We start from the raw sequence: 17,958 nt of genomic DNA, 5'->3' as shown, positions 1-17,958 counted from the left end.
GTATATTTTGGCTTCTTTATCATGTTCTTTTGTGTAATTATTAGTTTTTCCTTGTGGTTCCAATGAGGCTTACTGTCTTAAAATTCTAACACCCTATTTAAGCTAATAACAACTTCAATAGCATTCCTAAGCCTAACTCTTTTACTTCTTCTCCTCACAATTTAGGTTATTGATGTTACAGTTTACACATTTTTTATATTATGTAGCTAGTAATGGGTTATCGTAGTTATGGTTATTTTTACTATGTTTGCTTTTTAACTTTTAAACTAGAGTGGTAAGTGAGTTATGTACCACTATTACCACATTACAGAATCTAATTTTGGCTATTACCAATGAGTTTTACACTACCTTGTTATGTTTTTATAGTAGTAATTAGCATCATTTTACTGACACTCAAAGACTTCCTTTAGCATTTCTTATAAAACTGGTCTAGTGGTGATGACCTTTCTCTGTTTTTGTTCAATCCTGAAGGACAGGATTGCCAGGTATAGAATTTTTGGTTGGCTTTTTTTTTTTTCTTCCTGTTAATATTTTTGAATATACCATCTCATTGTCTCCTGGCCTGAAAAACTGGTTGAGAAATCCATGGGTAGTCATGGGGTATTCCCTGGTATGTAACTTCTGTTTTTCTTGCTGCTTTCAGAATTCTTTGTCTTTGACTTTGGCAACTTAATTATAATGTATCTCAGGGTAGCCCTATTCAGTTTCAACCTATTTAGGATCCTGTGAAGCTTATGGATCTGGATGTCCATTTCTCTCCTTAAGTTTGGGAAATTTTTAGCCATTATTGCTTTAAATATACTTTCTCTTTCTGTCTTTCTCTTCTCCTCTAGAATTTCCATAATGCTGATATTGTTTATTTTGATTGTGTCCTATAAGTCCTATAGGCTTTTTCCCCCTTTTTGCTCCTTTGACTAGATAATTTCAAATGTCCTTTCTTCTAGGTCATTAATTCTAACTTTTGTATGGTCAAGTTTGCTTTTGAATTCTTTGGTTCAGTCATTGTATTTTTCAGTGAACACATTTCTGTTTGTTTTTGAGTGTTTCTGTATCTCTGTTCATTTCCTTTTTGTTCTTGCATTATTTTTCTAATTTTGTGTACTTGTCTGTGTATTCATGTAGTTCATCAAACTTCTTTATGAGAACTATTCTGAATTCTTTGACAGTTCATGGATCTCCATTTTCTCTAGGGTCACTTATCAGAGCTTTATTAGTTTCCTTTGGTGGTATCATATTTACCTCAATTTTTGTGATTCTTGATTACTTACATTGGTATCTGCAGTTTCTTCTTCAAGACTTTACATGTTCACTTTGGGAGAGACAGTTTTTCACAAGTCAACTCAGTTTGTATTTCTGGATGTGTCTGCTGGTAACATACTTGACTGGTGGAGCTATCAGCCCACCAGAGCAAGCTCTGAGGTTGACAGGAAGTTGCTGGTGCCACTGGCTAAGAAGAGTTGGATAGGTCTGCTGGCTTGTTTCTCTGCCAAAGTGAAGCTATACGATGGGCTTGCCATTTGCCCGGGTTCTCTGGTTAGGTTTACTAGCTGGTTCAAACTGGGTACTCTACTCAGTAATGGATGGCATTATGAATTAGATTTCTTGCTCTGGCAGGGCAGGCCCCAGGAGCTTCACAGCTTCTTATTTGGGAAGCTGAATCAGGCAAGATTGTCCATTGAATTCACATGAAGCCATTGGTTTTTCTCTGCAGATAGGGAAACCATGGAGTGTACTCTCTGTGCAAGTGCCACTGTAGTAAGCAGGGCTGTCGAATGAACTACATAGCTTCTCAAGTGCACTAGTCAGGATGCCTGGTTGATTGGTCTATCTATATTCAGCAATGGCAGGGCTATGAATTAGTTTTCCTGCCCATGCAAAGCATAAAAACCAGCTCCAAGGCCAGCAAGGCCTTTTGTTTATGGTCTTGCCCCAAGTTTTCTAACTAAATGGCCTCTGCCTTTGTTCTGCAGACTATTTATTTTGCTTAATGGACTCCTTGCTCAAGTGGAGCTGGAAGCTATACTCAGCAATGGGTTAGTCTCTGCCTCCTCTTTTGCCTGGGTGGAGGCAGGCCAGGTTGTAGGGCCAGCAAAGCTCTTTCTTTGTGGACCCAAATCAGACAGACCTATATCCCACTGAGTTCCCTGGTCAGATTGTGTCACCATCTTGGCTATTCAGATGAACAAATCTGCTGGTTGGGACTGCTACTTGAGTGCTGCAGGTAAGAACTTAGCCGGCCAAGATCTGAGTGCTGGTTGTTGCAAGTCCCTGCTCTGTCACAATCTGAGTCCTAGTGGTTGAGTCACACACATTGCCCCACTATCCCTGTATGGTGAGACCAGGGTGATCCACAATTCTAGGAGGAGCTAGATGTCTACCCGGGGCTCTCTTTTCGCTGGAGAAACTGTAGGCTCAGGGAAGACCTCTCGGCATGGCACTGCAGCAGCCTATGAGAGGGGCAAGGTGGTCAGCCTGTAGCTGCTTTTTTTACCCTTCTAATGCAGTTTGTCTTGGTCTCTGTGGTGCATGGGTGTGCTTAAGCCTTCCCCCCGCCCCCGATCTATTCTTTCAGTGGTGTCTTCTACATAGTTGTTTTCCTTGTGAAGGGGAGCAAAGTCAGGAATGACCTATGTTGCCATCTTGATGTCACTCCAGAAATCTGAATTTTTAAATGGTGGCTCAAAATATTTAAAAGTCTGGAGGCCAGATCTAACACACAGCAATCTCTGTCTTGAAGAATAAGTTGGATTGGGAAGGGGGAAAAATGAGGGACAGTGCTTTAGGAGGAAACTTGCATGGGCAAAAACGGAAGGGACTTGGATCAAGTTTCTTCTCCAGAGAGTGGATAAGTTTGGCTGAAACAGTTTGGGGTGTGTAGGTTTGTGTCTGGGAGGGGATTGCCGAGGGAGTCAATAAGATGAGATGTGAATGATAGGCTGTAGAGCTTAAATTTTGTTCAGCTGAGAATCATGAATCTTAACATGGGCAGCATCAGAGCTTTTCCTGTATATGAAGAGTATTAAACTCGTGTCTGGAGAGGATAGGGCAGGGAGAAAACCTTGTCTACCTCAACCAGGATTTGTCAAGGCCATAGAATGACTCCTGCATAGTTTCAGAATCTTGACAAAGCAGAAGCTATCATCTGGGCATGCCTGGCTAAAGACAAGACTGGGATACCTGATCATTAAGTTCTGTAACACAAAACTGGCTGAGCTCCTGCTGTCTTTGCTGCTTTGGTCTGCTTTCTGTGGCCCTTCTTGAGGCAAGTGGGTCAAAATCCTTATTGATTCCTCCTCCTGAAGTCTGTCTCCAGACAAGGGCCCAGCATGCAACAAGCTAATACAATAGTTCATCTTGCTGCTCAGCAATCTGAATAAGTTCTGGCCCAAATGTTACCCACCTGGTAGCAGAATGACCTGTCCTTGTTGCTCTGGTTCATCCAATCCACAGGAAAGGGGAAGACACTGGAACTACAAATAGAATCTGGAAAATCTCATTTAGGAGTTTGGGAATAAACACCTAAGGGCAGATCATGGACTTTTAACAATTAGAGATGAAAATGAATTATTGAGTATGATTTTAGTAGCTGCTTTCCTTCTACAAAAGAGTGAGCAGGTGTGATTTTTCTTGGAGTTGCGATTATTACCATCAATTCAGTGCAATATTAAGTGGAAGGGTCTCTTGTGAGGTGCTATGACATTTCAGTGCTCTTCAAGCACTAGAGTGACAGCCTGGAATCTGCGACCTCAATGAGCTTTATACTTTCCTGTTTGCTGCCCTATAAGTATTGGTCTGAGAAAGTGCCAGACTTCCCTGCAACCCAGAACTCACGGGTCCTACAGGAAGAAGTGGAGAGAATTGTGCCAACAGGCTAAGCAGCATGGGGTTTATGTTTCTTGTGTTCACCAGTGTGTATCAGAACATCTTTCCTGATAAGCAGCTGTTCTGTCTTCTCTATAGAGACTAGAACAAAAACATGGACTTAATTATCTATTTGAAGGGTTTGTGTTGGTCATGAGGAGACATTTTCTGATTGACAGAGTTCTCTATCAATGAAATTGTTTCCCCAATGAGGATTCCTTTTGGAAAGATCTCTTAGAGGCAACATACATTCTCATTCATTTAGGACAGTGATTCTTTAAAACAAATAACCTTATTGAAATATAGTCCGCTTACCATGCAATTCACCTGTTTAGAGTATACAACTCAGTAGTTCTTAACTATATATTCACGGAGGTGCGAAAACTTTACCACAATCAATATCGCCCTAGATAACCACTAGTCCACTTTCTATCTCTACAGATTTGCCTGTTGTGCACATTTAATAATATAAATGGAACATACTATAATCCTTTATTTCTGACTTCTTCCACTTATCCTGTTTTTAAGGTTTGTCCACAAACCTTCTTCCCTCAGCATAACTAATACATTTTCATAGGAAATAAGTTTTTCATAGGAAATCTTTCCAAGCTTCTATCCAGTCCCTAACAGCAAGTAAAACTAAAATAAGAGGTAATATATAGATTAAGATCCAGCAGTACCTATAATGGCTTTTGGAAAGGGCAGAATAGGTCCTTGCAGGATCAGGCTTGAAAAGGCTGAAAGCAGAAATGTACTGCTCCACAGTGCAAGGGTCATCTAACTCAGGAACAGTGCTCTTTGTGCTAGACAGAAATTAGAAAAGTTCTGATGAGGGAAGAATGTGAAAGGATGATCAGAGTTTCTATTGTTCATTGAAAGTGTTCATTGATTAATTGATGAAGACACGTGAACGCTGAAATAATTACTACCAGATAATATAGTCTGAGACAGATATCCAAGGCTGAAAGCTAAATCAGGTTAAATAAGATCAAGTCACTAAGAGCATTCTGGCTCCTGTGGTCAAGGACATTTTACTGACCTCAGATAGTATACCAACATCATAGAGGATTTTAAAGTTCAGATAAAAAGTCACATTTGACAAAGGCTTACATAGATCACAATGGCTAAATCTTTTAAGATCCCCACCTAGTTCAGTGCCTTCCCCAATCATAGAAATAAGTAAAAGAAGTGTCAGCAGAAGAGTAGGGAGAATGGAACCCGTAACTGAAACCTTTATGCCAAATTGTGGGATTTTTTTTCTCCAAAGTTTCAGCCAGTGATTTTGACCTCTTCAGTGGGATCCTGGTATCTTGTGATGTTAAGCCCCCTCCATTAGCACTGGAAAAATCCCTACAAGGAGGTGAATAGCACTAAAGATATTGCTTAGATCTATACTTTTCCTTTCCGAAATCTGAATCTGAAAGGTTATTGATCTAGCCCTATAATATACAAACATAAGAGAATTCTGTCAACATCAGATAGCCTTTTATGTAAAGAAACATAGAATGTAAGAGCTATATAAGCACTACCTAGAGAGACAAATGAAAGATAAATACAGGCCAAAGATGGTTTGAAACACCCACCACTACTTTATAGACCCTGGCTCTACTCATGTTCCTTCAACTTAAATCTTGTAATTATTCACTTATATTTTAACAATAGAATAGACAGTAGCCAGTGAAATTCAAGGTCAAATAAAGTCATCTAACTGAATATATAGTATTATAACTAAATTAGAAATTTTAACTCATAAGAATTGCTTCACTATTTTAGAAAATAAGTATTTCCGGGTTATTATCGGAGGGATTTTTGACATGGATGCAAAATGTTAGTCCACCCTAGAAGCTGAGATAAAATCACATGATTTAATCATTCTGAATCCATATGGCTCCTCTGAGATAGAGCCAGATGTAACCAGAAAGATTTATAGGGTGTAAAATTCAGAATGGATTAGGAAAGTATTTCTGTGTTCATCCCAATACATCCTAAATCAAAATGCCCTGAATGGACCAGAGCAATCTTTGGCCTAGTGGGGAGGTTGTCATGGCAACTGACCAGTAAGCCCAGACAGTGGAATGTGAATGCAAACAACAGGGTGATAAGATTGTGTACAGAGCAGCATACTAAAGCTGCTTCTCCCCAGGTACAGTGACACATCAGTGGAAGTGTGAAACTGTCACTGCATTTTTTATACCTTCTTGCAGTTCTGGCAGCTCATTTGAAATTTATCAAGAGTCCTTTCCCAGATGTCGGTAAAAACCTGATAGATAACGGAAGCTGTAGAAAAATCACCACCAATAGATGCAATGCTATACAAAACCCTGGAGGGCTGTTAAACTAATAACACCACTCACATTTCCTAAAGGAGGTTGAAGTTCGCTTAAGGTAAATCCAATGATGCTTTAGTGCCACCTTGTGTCCACCTTTAGATATTGGAAATTCCCCAAAAGCCCACCCTCAAATCTTTTATTGGGCAGCAGCAGGGCAGACATGGAAAGAACCAGATTATGTTGGAGTTTGGTAATCCCAAATTTATTAACTTGAAGCTTATTAACTTAGGCTTCAAGTTAATAGAAAAATGAAAATCATTTTGGTAGAATGCAAAACAGGGGAAGAAAAAATGCCAAATAACACCAGTCCTAGAAAAGATGGTGGGCCAGGCATTGGAGGAAAGGCTGGCAAAGACAGATTCCGTATTGATGATTCTTAATGCCATTACTAACTCTTGCCAAAGGATTAGTTTTAGGCTCATCAGCCATTCTGGCAGCATAAATGAATCAATAGAGAAAAAATAACATGTGAACATCACTAATTCCACTTTATAACTTCTGTTAATGGATAGAAAGATGGTAGCATTTGCTCAAATGACGCCTCATGCCTGCCTCTCATCTCTCACCCAAACCAAACCCGCTACCCACTACTGTTCCACCATCATCCCATCAGCATTCAAAACTATAATCAAGTCTCACTTAACTTCAGCAGAAGTATGAAATGACCAAGCTGTATTTCTTCCAGGGTTTGAGTTTTTTGAAACGAGTGCCAAGGATAACATTAATGTCAAGCAGACATTTGAGCGCCTTGTGGATATCATCTGCGACAAAATGTCAGAGAGTTTGGAGACGGATCCGGCCATCACTGCCGCAAAGCAGAACACAAGATTCAAGGAGACCCCTCCCCCACCTCAGCCCAACTGTGGCTGTTAGTGTCCTCACACCCACAGGCAGCTCTAGGGGCTTGGTTACTAACAACAAAAAGCATTTATAAATGGTTGATTAGCCTTCATTTATACTGCCTAATAATCATTTGAGGGAAATCTTTGATGTCAATGGCTAGTATATGCATTGAATTCTTGGGAGATTCCCTGTGTTAATATGTGGCAAATAAGTGATCTTAAATTTGTAAGGACTATCTATAAAGATCTGGTATTTGCATGTGATTTGTTATGTGTCTTCTAGGCTCTTTATGTCAGATTTCTTCTCAGATTAAGCTACTGCTGGGACCTCAGACTATAATTTCCTTACAACTGACTTTTGTGCCATTCATTCAAATTATGCTTTTCACTTGAAGAAATGATAACCAAGGAATTGCTTGTGTTGCGGAGGAGATCTCAGGAGACCTTATTTGCTTTATTCTTAACTGAATCAAGTGGAAATATATGTCCTAAGTAAATGACCAGTTTTCTGATCAGTTTACTACTTAGAAAATTTGTCTATTTTTCAGTATTACTGAGGAGACCCTTGACTATAAAGAAATTAAAATATTCTGTTTAAGGCCCTTGCAAGTTTCCTAAGAGATTAATATTTACCTGACTAGAACTAGATTTAAACAATAATCTTAGTTTAAATGTTTAAATATTACCCTAAGCCAGGACCGCTGATTCCACTGAACATTCTGAATATTTGAGGCCAATGACAGGTATCTGCTGAACGTTACACAACAAACATTTCGACAAGGGTATGAATCTCTGTAAAATGCCAAGGCTTGAGCTCCTTCCCATTCCTTAATAACTAGCCCTCCCACAACATACCCTACCCCCATAATATACACCACTACCACCATGACTTTCTGGAACCATCACCAGCTCTTGTAATAGAGGATGCGTTGAAACATGTTAGGACATAGACTGCCTTCCCCAACCATTGCCTTCCCTTCACACCTCAGCTAAGTTCTTTAATGCACTTAGAAGATATTTAAACAGTGTCTCAATGGCTCTCAGGTGGTAGAAAAAAATTTCATCTCTAATCTTTTTCAATCCAGGTGTTCAACATAATTCTGAAGCACATCCGCATTCTGTAAGCCTTTAAACATGCCCCAGTTACTCAGAGAATACTCTTGGGAGCTTAGAAATACAGAAACACATCAGGATGCCATAAGCAATTTGAGAGGAGGAAGGAAATCATGTGAACCAGATTCTTTCTTCCAGATTTCTTGAAGGCCACATGAACATCAAGCAAACAGATTCCCCCCAGCTATTCTGATAGCACTAGAGGAGAACTTGGCATCAGTGTCACCACCCAGCATTGTGTACAGCTAAGACTTTAAAAAGGCAGCAAGCACAGTGTGGCAGACTTAGAAGGACAGTTGTGTTAAATGGAATTTCTTCTCTTTCAGTACTGATATTAAAGATGTTCTTTCCAAAAATACAGAACCTTCTCATGAAAGTATTGGCTGCAAGTTTATTGGGCAAAGATATTGATAGGGAAACATTCATATATTTAAAGAGATTTCTGAAGAATAAAAGCCTACAAGTCAGGGAACTAGGTCATATATAAAATAAGAAGATGAAAATTATAGGAGAGCATTTGAGGTGTTTTAAGCATATCCATGTTATTTCTCACATTCTTAACAAGATCCATTAATTGGTAATAAATTTTTACTTCTGCATCCTGAAAGGCAGGCATAATCTTAGTGAAGAAAAGACATTAATGCTTTATTAGATTTTTAATGGGGCAACTAGCTTCAAAAATTACAGAAATTAAAGTGAAGGGAAAGAGAAAGTGGGAGGGGCATCAAAGCAGATTTGTTTAAAACAAAAGCCTGTTTGCATGGTATTGTAATATTTCTGTATCCTGAACTAGAAAGTGGCCATGTTCAATGATATAGCTGTTAAGCTCACTTTTAAAACCTGACATGAAGCAATAAAGCCAGCTCCCCTCCCACACATACATACAGATGTCAAAGGCCTAAATATGTTTCAGATGGCTTTTTCAGCAGGACCTTGATGTGTTTAATAAAATGGAAAGCAAAATAAGAGGGTAGAAAAGTGGAAGAAAAAGTTGAGTTTTGCTCTCTTGTAAACATTTTTCCTGGAGAACTGATTGCTATGGAATTAACTGGCCCTGGGACCAAAAGAACTAAGCAAGTGACCACTTAACACAGTATCAAGCATGCCAAGGTTGAACTACCTTATGCCAGTCAGGGGAGAGTGATGAAGCAACAGCCTGAGGATCATTGTCAAGGAACATTCGATAATTCCTATTTTCCAAACCTCAGTGGAAATGGAGCCTTTCTAACTGATTCTCAGTTTTGAAACTCCTACCCTGATGTGAATTTCATCTAGTGAGAAGTTTCTAGAGATTGCCACAGAGCCCAAGTGAATGGACACCTGTTTAGCGTGAGGCAGGAGAATATTCTCTATTCCTAATTTCATCAAGAGATCCTGGTTTTAAAATCAAATACGGCAGAAGAACCAGCCAAAGGTTAACTAAGTGAGCTTCCATTTATTGGCATCAACCTATATTACTTATAAATTGTAATTTATAAGCCTTTGGGCCAACATGCGCATGCGCGCGCACACACGCATGCTCACATCCACACACAATACCTCCTACATTCTCCATCTCAACAGCTTAAATAGTAAAAACTGTCATTTTTCTAATGGAATAGCTAAATGTGTATTCAAAAGAACAAGATATCTTAAAAATATATGCTTGTTAGTTTGTAAATTTTAGAAACTCATCGTTGTCTTTGACGCAATTCGTGATTCAAGTATGAATTTCTCTTTCTCCGCTACCTAGCATCTCATCACCCCCACTCTTCCAATTACTTTTAGAAACAAACTTTGATTGTTTTGAGGAAATATTTCCAAAAGCTTTAGTTTTTGTGCATTTCTTTCTGTTTCTAATATAATTGAAAAAACTGGACTGGAAGTTATTTCAAATAGCCATTCCTACAGTGGTTCTGCATTTCGGCTTTTTGGGATGTGAATGGATATAGAAGTTGCATGACGTTTCTTAAGTCCTAAAATGGCAGTTTACAAGCTAGTATCACATCTACCTTCTAAGAGGAATTGCTTCAAGACAGTGAATTAGTTTATTGCTGCTGCTCGCACCGAACAGCTTCTATTGCCTTGATGAATTTCTAAAGACTATATAAACAAAGAAGTTCTTACAGTTCCTCCTTAGATTTACTTGAAGTCAGTATCCCTCTGTTGCCTGGTAAATAAGTGCTAAGATTTTTTATTTGGAAGGGGAAGTATGATAATGCCTTTAGTTGTAGCAGGAAGCTGTAGCCTTATCATAAATATGAAGTATAAATTCTACAAAATTACAACTCAAATTATATACATCTATATTGTCAATAAACAATTATATTTCACATACTTAACTCTTATCCAGGTTATAGTTTTTTTGTTCATTAGATTGAACTGGTTCCTGAAAAATAACCAAACTCCAATTTTAACTACATCTATGCTGAGAATAGGCTTTCAGGTATGCAATGTTCTTTTTTAAAAGTAAAATACAGTCCACTGTTAATTGAACTTCCATGAAGCAACATTAATTTTGGAACGTGGTTACTGTTAATCAGTAGCTCACTGTGACTTGCTTTTCCAATGTATATCTTAGTGCTTAGTGAAGATGTACTATGTCATCTTTCAGATAACCATGTGGCATTTGTGGGACTATATTAAAAATGTATTCAGACACTACCAAGCTATCTCAAGGCTAAGGTAGTAGCTGCATGTGAAAAATTGAAGAACTGAGGTAAATCTTATTTTAAAGTCATAACTGAAACTCTTCTAGACCAAAATACTATTGGAATGCTCAATCAGCTGTTTTTGGTGTGGCATATTGGGAGGTGGCCTGTTTCTGTCTAGAGAATCCTCACTCTCTACATTATAGTTTGCATGACTGGTAACTGGGACACGTTGTTCCTTGGCGTGTATGCTGGCTCAGTATGCTGTGTCAGGGTGATACATGAGCAACTAGACCCATGTGGCCTTTCTAATTACCCGCTGGAGGATGTGACCTCTGCAGCTCTGCCTAGCTTTGTCTGTTTATGTATACTCTCTGTGCTTTAGCAGTTCACCAGCAATATGGTGAAGTCTTGCTGACCAGCTTAACCATTAGTCAGCTTTTTAGAGTCCTTTATATTTTAGGTGAATTTTGACCAAAGCCAGTTAAAGACATAAACCTACTTTATATTCTGGAATGAATTGAAACAAATTGGATAAAAGATGAAGTTTATGACCAGAAAAAAAGCATCTTTATTCCAACTGTGCACCTAAAGTGTTCCAGGTTCTAGAAATACTATCTGTAGGACAGGGCAAAAACAGGTCTGAAGTTTATCTAAAATATATCTGCCTATTACTATTGTTATTTCATAATTTTTCCTTCTTGAAACTCTTTTCAGAAATGCTTGACACTTCAGTAAAATAATATTTCCCTTTGGTAGATTAAAATATTTACACTTGAGCCACACTCAAAATGCTGCCCCTCCCAACACATGTACACATGCACACATGCACACATGGATACTTTTTATATATGAAGAGAAATTTCCATATATGGTGTGTTCTCAGTGCTAGGATAAAAGAAGCTTTTGCTGTGTTCCTACAGTAACTCTCGTTTTGTTTAAAAAGCTCAACGAAATAGATTCTTTGCACTGATTTGTGTGTCTGCACATAATTTCCATTAAAAAGAGGATAGGGAGAAAATGCATTTTGCACAAACTGTAGACAAAAGAAATTATTTCAAAACTTCTGTCAGAGCTCAAATATTAATATCAGACCATCTAACTAAAAGACAAATCAAACTTTCTATTTTCAGTTCTTTCTACTTGCTGATTTTTTTTTTTTATCATTTCAGAGTTTTACAGCACTATTCTTATAGAATAATGAGACCAAGAATAGGAAATGACACTTAAATTTTACCATTTACCACCCATTAGCACTCTTATTGGTCAAGTTTCAACCAGTTATGACTTGCTGAAATGAGGTTGGAGGTTACCTGTATATTTCATTCACCTGTGTTTATACTTTCCTTCATCGTGGACAATTGAGAGTTGGCTGTAATTTTATTTCTTAATGGAAATATTTTCATATTCATGTTTTGGAGGGCCAGTATTGCTTAGGTTCATAAATACTGTTCTTAAAGACACAGATGATATGTGAGCCACACAGACACCTGGCCTTTTTGGGAAGTGAGCATGACTTACATCTGTCTAGTGGTCCATACTCCTCATAAAAATGAAGTCTGGGGATTGTTTGCTGTATCAGTATGAGGGTTTTCCATGCATTGACTCATTATCCCTAGGATGTATGCTGAATGAAAACTTCCTGTAATTCCTGTTAATATATTGTTAATGTCAGATGTGATGTGATGCCGTTGGACTGTCCAAATGTACAACTATTTAATGGTGTTTGTGGAACTGAAATGTCTTAAATGTTGCATGAAATATGTTATAAAAATAGATTTGTTTTCTATTTTTCAACACCTCAGAATTGAGGGTTCATGGGCCAATAAGTGCAATATTTAATGACTTACTCAGTGTATATAAACTAGTGTGAAAAAATGAATTATAATGAATGTGTGAGATGCTTTGGATGGTTGTGTGACTTACTCAAATTATTCCTTGTAGCTGTATTTGTCTAGTGGTGCAATTTATACAGTAAATACCTTATTGGTGTCATGTGAAACTCCTCTGTGCCTACTTCAAAGTACTTTTTCTCCCTATAAAACCAAACGTTTAGTATCTGCAAATATGTCAATTTTACCTTTTAGAATTGTGGATTTTGTTTCAAGATAGAATGATTGTTAGTTTATTTTATATAGGCATTCCCTTGTCTGATTCAGAATTTCTCCTTTAGTCTCTTAAGAGGCTAATTTAGATACCTAAGAAAATGTATCCACATAAGGAAAAGTCATTTTTATTCTTCTCAGAAATGTTGATCACATGTTCTGTCTAAGAATTTTCAACTCTTGTATTTGTATGTATATTTTATTGTAACTCAATTTTGTATTTTGTTTGCAAATTTAACAGTCAATCCTGGGAATTTTAAAATATTGATGGCTTTTTAGGTTGTAGCTAATGTTATTTTCACTTCAATTCTCAATTGTCCACACCAGTTATATAACAAAAACAAGTCAGAGTCCTTAAATCATTTTGGTATGTCATCATAAACTCATATTCACCCTCAAACTCTCTTGTTAATCCCCCAGTTGGTGGCCTAGAACTTCACTGAGATGCAAAATCAAGAAATGAGGCCCAGTTGCTGGATTACCAAAAACTATAAGTGATCATGTACATGAAGTTTAATGTAAGTCAACTAACTTAAACTCCTATTTGCCATTTCAATTTTTAAGGCAAAGTATTCATTTTAATATTGTCCTTTGCCTTTTTGTTTAGTTAACAGAGTAAATCATAATACCCTTAGAAAGTTATGTTATTCACTCAAAGTGATGAAGAGCAGTTGCTTTTAGATGCCCATGGCCATCTGTACATCATATGACACCTTCAGTACTCTCTATGAAAGTTGCCTGAAATTGACATGTGAAGATGTGCCAATCATATTAAATGGCTTTGGGGTACCACCAGTGATGTGTGGCCCTATTTTAACTGTGATAGCCTAAATTTTGTACTCAGCCCTCAAACCTACTGAAGAACTCAGGTGAAGGTGGGTGAAACAGGGAGATGAGAGATGACTTTGTGCCAAATTAAAAAAAGAAAATGTAAGCAGGTAGTCAACATTAGAATAATAATTTAAGGGTGTGTTTAAGTGTTTAGTTAGTTATCACAAGTTATTGAATACCATGTGATCAGTGCTGTGGAAATCAAACATGGAAGAGGTATGGCTCCGGCCTCTAATAAGTTCAAAGACTGAAGCAGGAGGAAAAATGCCGGGATACCATCCAAATGCTAAGTTATGTCTGGATATTGGAGCACAGAGAATGAGAGACCTATAAGAACTGGAAGAGTCAAGGATGGCTCAACTGAAGAGGTCAGAATTAGCTATGAGGAGATTGTGCTAATTAAGTGGGAAAGGTCACAGTATGTTTCCTGTGAATGGAAGGGTAACAAAGTCGGCAGCTATAAATCATTGCTTTTCTCCAGAGAACCAAACTGACCCTCTGAAACCCATCAAGTTACCCCAGTTTGTTTCTCTTTTCGTCTCCATGAGGAAAACAAGCTGTAGCATCATGTTTGTCTGTGCCGAGCAGCCCCAGACTTGGCCACAAAACACAAATTGCTTTAAAGCCACATTAGAACAGTTGATGTAGACATTTTGCTCATGCACCAAACCACAAGACATTGTTTAATCCAGCGTCAACCAGGCAGATGTGCACCCAGAGATTTTTCTGTAGTTCTATGTTTCCCATAAAGGGTGTTGGAAAGTGCACAGATGAAGACCCTCCTTTGTAACGGGCACTTTTTGCTCCTTCTTAGTAACTGCACTGAGCTCTTCTTGAGAAAATATTGAGTAACAGCTTAATGCTTTCATATAGTGATCATGATGTTTAGTCAAAAACTGCTGCACAGCAAATATTGTGACTCTTTTTGTGTCCTGGGAGCTCTTGTCTGGGTTTAAAACTATAAAGTGTATTCACATTGTGAAGTTCTAATTCTCTTTATTGAAATTAATTGTGTAAAAACTGTATGTGTTCTACTAGGTAATAAGTTTGTGAATTCTGTATAGAAAGTGGTTTTTGTTCTTTGGGTTTATCTTGTTTTATTTTTTGGAGATTATAATAAATATCTAAGAGACTATATTCCTGAATTTCTCAGCCTTAGTTTGGTCATTTTTTCATCACCCTTTAATTTATATTATTATTACTTTTTTTGTCCCAGGATGCCTATTTCCACTTCTTGTTACCTTCACCTTTCGGACACAACACTGAACTTAAACTAGAGACATTTTTATTTAGGGTTATGAGTTTCCAACATGTGAATTTGGACTTAGGCATAGGAGTCAACTCTGATACTTATAATCTTTTAAGGCAGGTAACTTTGTATACCTGACTGCATTCCAGTTACAGAGCTCTTAGTTTAAGCTCAAGAATGGCTGCTAAGATATTAAAAAGTCTCCTCTGCCAACTAAAGATTATGTGTCCTTGTATATGAAGTTCAGAGTCCAATGATCATTTAGGTACCCTACTGATACAGCCTGGGAAAGGAGCATTCAACAGGGACATGTGAGTGAGATGTGTGAGTGGCGTGAGCTTTGATTAATGCATGGTGTGTGATGTAATGATGCTTCCGATGCAGTGCGGGTTTGCCTTTGTCTTGGATCTCAGGGTATGGTGAAGCACCCAGCTGTCAATCTATTTGCATCACAGCAGATTCATTACAAATTTTGAGATCCCTTAGTGTTCTAATTGTGCCACCACAATTAGAACCAGCTCTATTTCTACACATTTCCTTCCAAATATGCCTCTCGGGGCTATTCCTAGAACCCTACACTAAAAATAACCCAAGTGAGAAGGTTCCAGAAATATCCACATAGATTCACATGGGTCCAAATAGTTTCCTGAATTGAATTCAGTGACAAAAGATACGCCGACATAGGTAGACAAAGCAGGTAACATGCAAAGGATAAAAATTAAGGAAAATATCAATTAAGGGACTTCCACTTATACTGTTAACGAACATTTACAGAATATCTCCTATATGCTAATTTCTCAGTATACATGAAAACACACAGTATCCTGACCCTCAAAGAACTCATACAATTGTGATAGAGGAAAATGTGTAAATTAATATTAATAAATTACTACAGTTTATAAATTTAATATTCCTTAATATTTGTGTCTAATAAGTAATTGAAATGAAATTTAGAGATTTGTTTTATTCTAAAGCAGCTCACAAAAAAAGTCTTCTTTGAAATGTTATAAACACTTTTTTTTTTTTTTTTTAGAAAATAGTACTCTACCTCCAGATAAACTGATAAAGAATCTTGCCAGTGGCAAGACCTCAGAAGAACTACATAAGCTTCCTGCTCATTCTGAGCCAAAGCAGTTCCAACTGGTTTTAGCAAGAATTCCCCTCTACTATCACTCCTCAGTAATAACCCCCTGACTTTGAATTCATTTGAAAAAACGAAGCTACTATGTTTCTATTGCTTTCTCAATAACATTGAGAAGGTAGACTTAGAGAGAATACACATGTCACCCACAGAAGATACTAACTCATTCTCTCCTAGGCTTCCTATTGGACTTAAAAAAGACCTCTTTTAAATAAATGGCCACACGGCAGTCTCTGGTCTTTGGACGTTTTTCAGGAACACTCAGCCTCTTGATTCTTTGATTTCTTTTCTAATTTTCTTTTTACTTTGCCCCACACTCACCAAGTCCAAGGAAGCTTTAGCTTGGTGTATAAGTAGTCTGACTGTCCAAATTTCTTTTTCTATTCTATTGTCTATGCCTCAAGTCTTTTAGCACTGGAGTTTGTTTTTCTAAATTCCAAATCTCAATTTCAAGTACAAATTATATTCTCTATTTTTTAGTGTATTATCTCTCTTAAAGCAATTCTACTGAGTGAATGGAAGAAAGGCAAAGGGTATAGACAACATAAGAAAGGCAGGCATTGGGAGAAAATCTGGATTTTTCAAAACAATATCCTACCAAGAAGATAATTACATACAATTTGATAATTTGATTGTATTTCATACAAATACTGTGAAAGCACAGAAGAGGGGCAATTATCCCAAATTGAAGACAAGTATTGCTATGTTCAAAGAATGCCTACTAGAAGAAATGATGCCTGCACTAAAATATATAGGAGATGTAGGACTTATGCAGGGGTAGAAGTGGAAGAAGGTTCTTCCAAACAGAGGGAACAGCAAATGCAAACAGAGGTATAGCAGGAAGAGCATATTTATAGTACTCCGAACCATTCATATAAGTGATCACAGAGCAGATGAAAAGGAAAAGGGGGCCCAAGGCTGATGTCATGACACTTGTCTGAAATGCTTTAGAGGTCTATATTTCATTCTCTAACTGTGAAAATTTCTCGAAGAAATTTAAGCAAAGAAGTTTGATCAGAATTGAATTTTAAAAGGTCACTTAAATGGCAATATGGGAAATGGACTAAAAGGAGTCAATAGTGAAAACAAAAGAAAACAAGAACTGGAAAGTTATTATGGTTATCTAGCAGTTAAATGCCCAGATTAAAGGTAGCTCAGCAGTGGTGAAAAGTAGGTGATATACGATAGTTCAATTCAGAAGGTAGATAATGGTTACCAATAAGATTCAAAAAAAAGTGAGAACTAGAAATCAAAGATGACCCTGAGGCTTCTGTCTCAGTATGAGGTAGATATTAGTGACATTAACCAAAAGAAAGGTCAGGTTCTGGTTCAAAATGGCAATGTAGGAAGATTCTGAACTCACCTCACTCCATGAATACACTGAATCTGAAGCTACATGTGGAATAACTTCCTCTGAAAAGAAAATTAAAAACTAGCTGAATGATTCCCTACACATTAGAAAAATGAGAAAGAAAAAACACACTGACATGAATAGGAGAAGCTGAGACACAGTATCACCATAAATCCCACCCCGGGCATGGCAACCCACAGTTGAGAGGCAACTCAAAACCTGGTTTCTCCCTGTAGAGAGAAGGGTTAAAACCCCACATTGAGCATCCCAACAATTGAGATAAGCCCCCAAAACATTTAGCTTTGTAAAACAGGATTCATGTCCAGGAGACCCACAAGGCTATAGCAAACAGATAAAGCTCTTAAAGGGCTTCAGGGAGCAGTTCAGAGGCAGCTGATTGAGAGGCATCCAGATTTTATGTGCAGGGCAGGCATCTAATTTAACACACAACTCGAGGTGTGTTGGAGTACTTTCCAGGAATGGAGGCTGGTGTGTACCATCTCTG

At 37.7% G+C, this 17,958-nt stretch overlaps 1 protein-coding gene across 1 annotated transcript in view; it reads left to right on the top strand.

Moving 5' to 3' along the window:
* Window positions 1–14,847, top strand: part of RAB3C (RAB3C, member RAS oncogene family) — a 253,877-nt gene extending 239,030 nt beyond the window's left edge. Inside the window, exon 5 of the mRNA XM_023537193.1 lies at window positions 6,877–14,847. Coding sequence (XP_023392961.1) covers window positions 6,877–7,064 — 188 coding nt within the window. The 3' untranslated portion in view covers window positions 7,065–14,847. The remainder of the gene's footprint in view (window positions 1–6,876) is intronic.
* The last annotated feature ends 3,111 nt before the right edge of the window (window positions 14,848–17,958 follow it).

The sequence above is a fragment of the Pteropus vampyrus genome, unplaced genomic scaffold (assembly GCF_000151845.1).
Source record: "Pteropus vampyrus isolate Shadow unplaced genomic scaffold, Pvam_2.0 Scaffold181, whole genome shotgun sequence".
NCBI classification, from domain to species: Eukaryota; Metazoa; Chordata; class Mammalia; order Chiroptera; family Pteropodidae; genus Pteropus; species Pteropus vampyrus.
The sequence above is the reverse complement of the archived record's forward strand: the minus strand, read 5'-3'. Positions and strand labels throughout refer to the sequence as shown.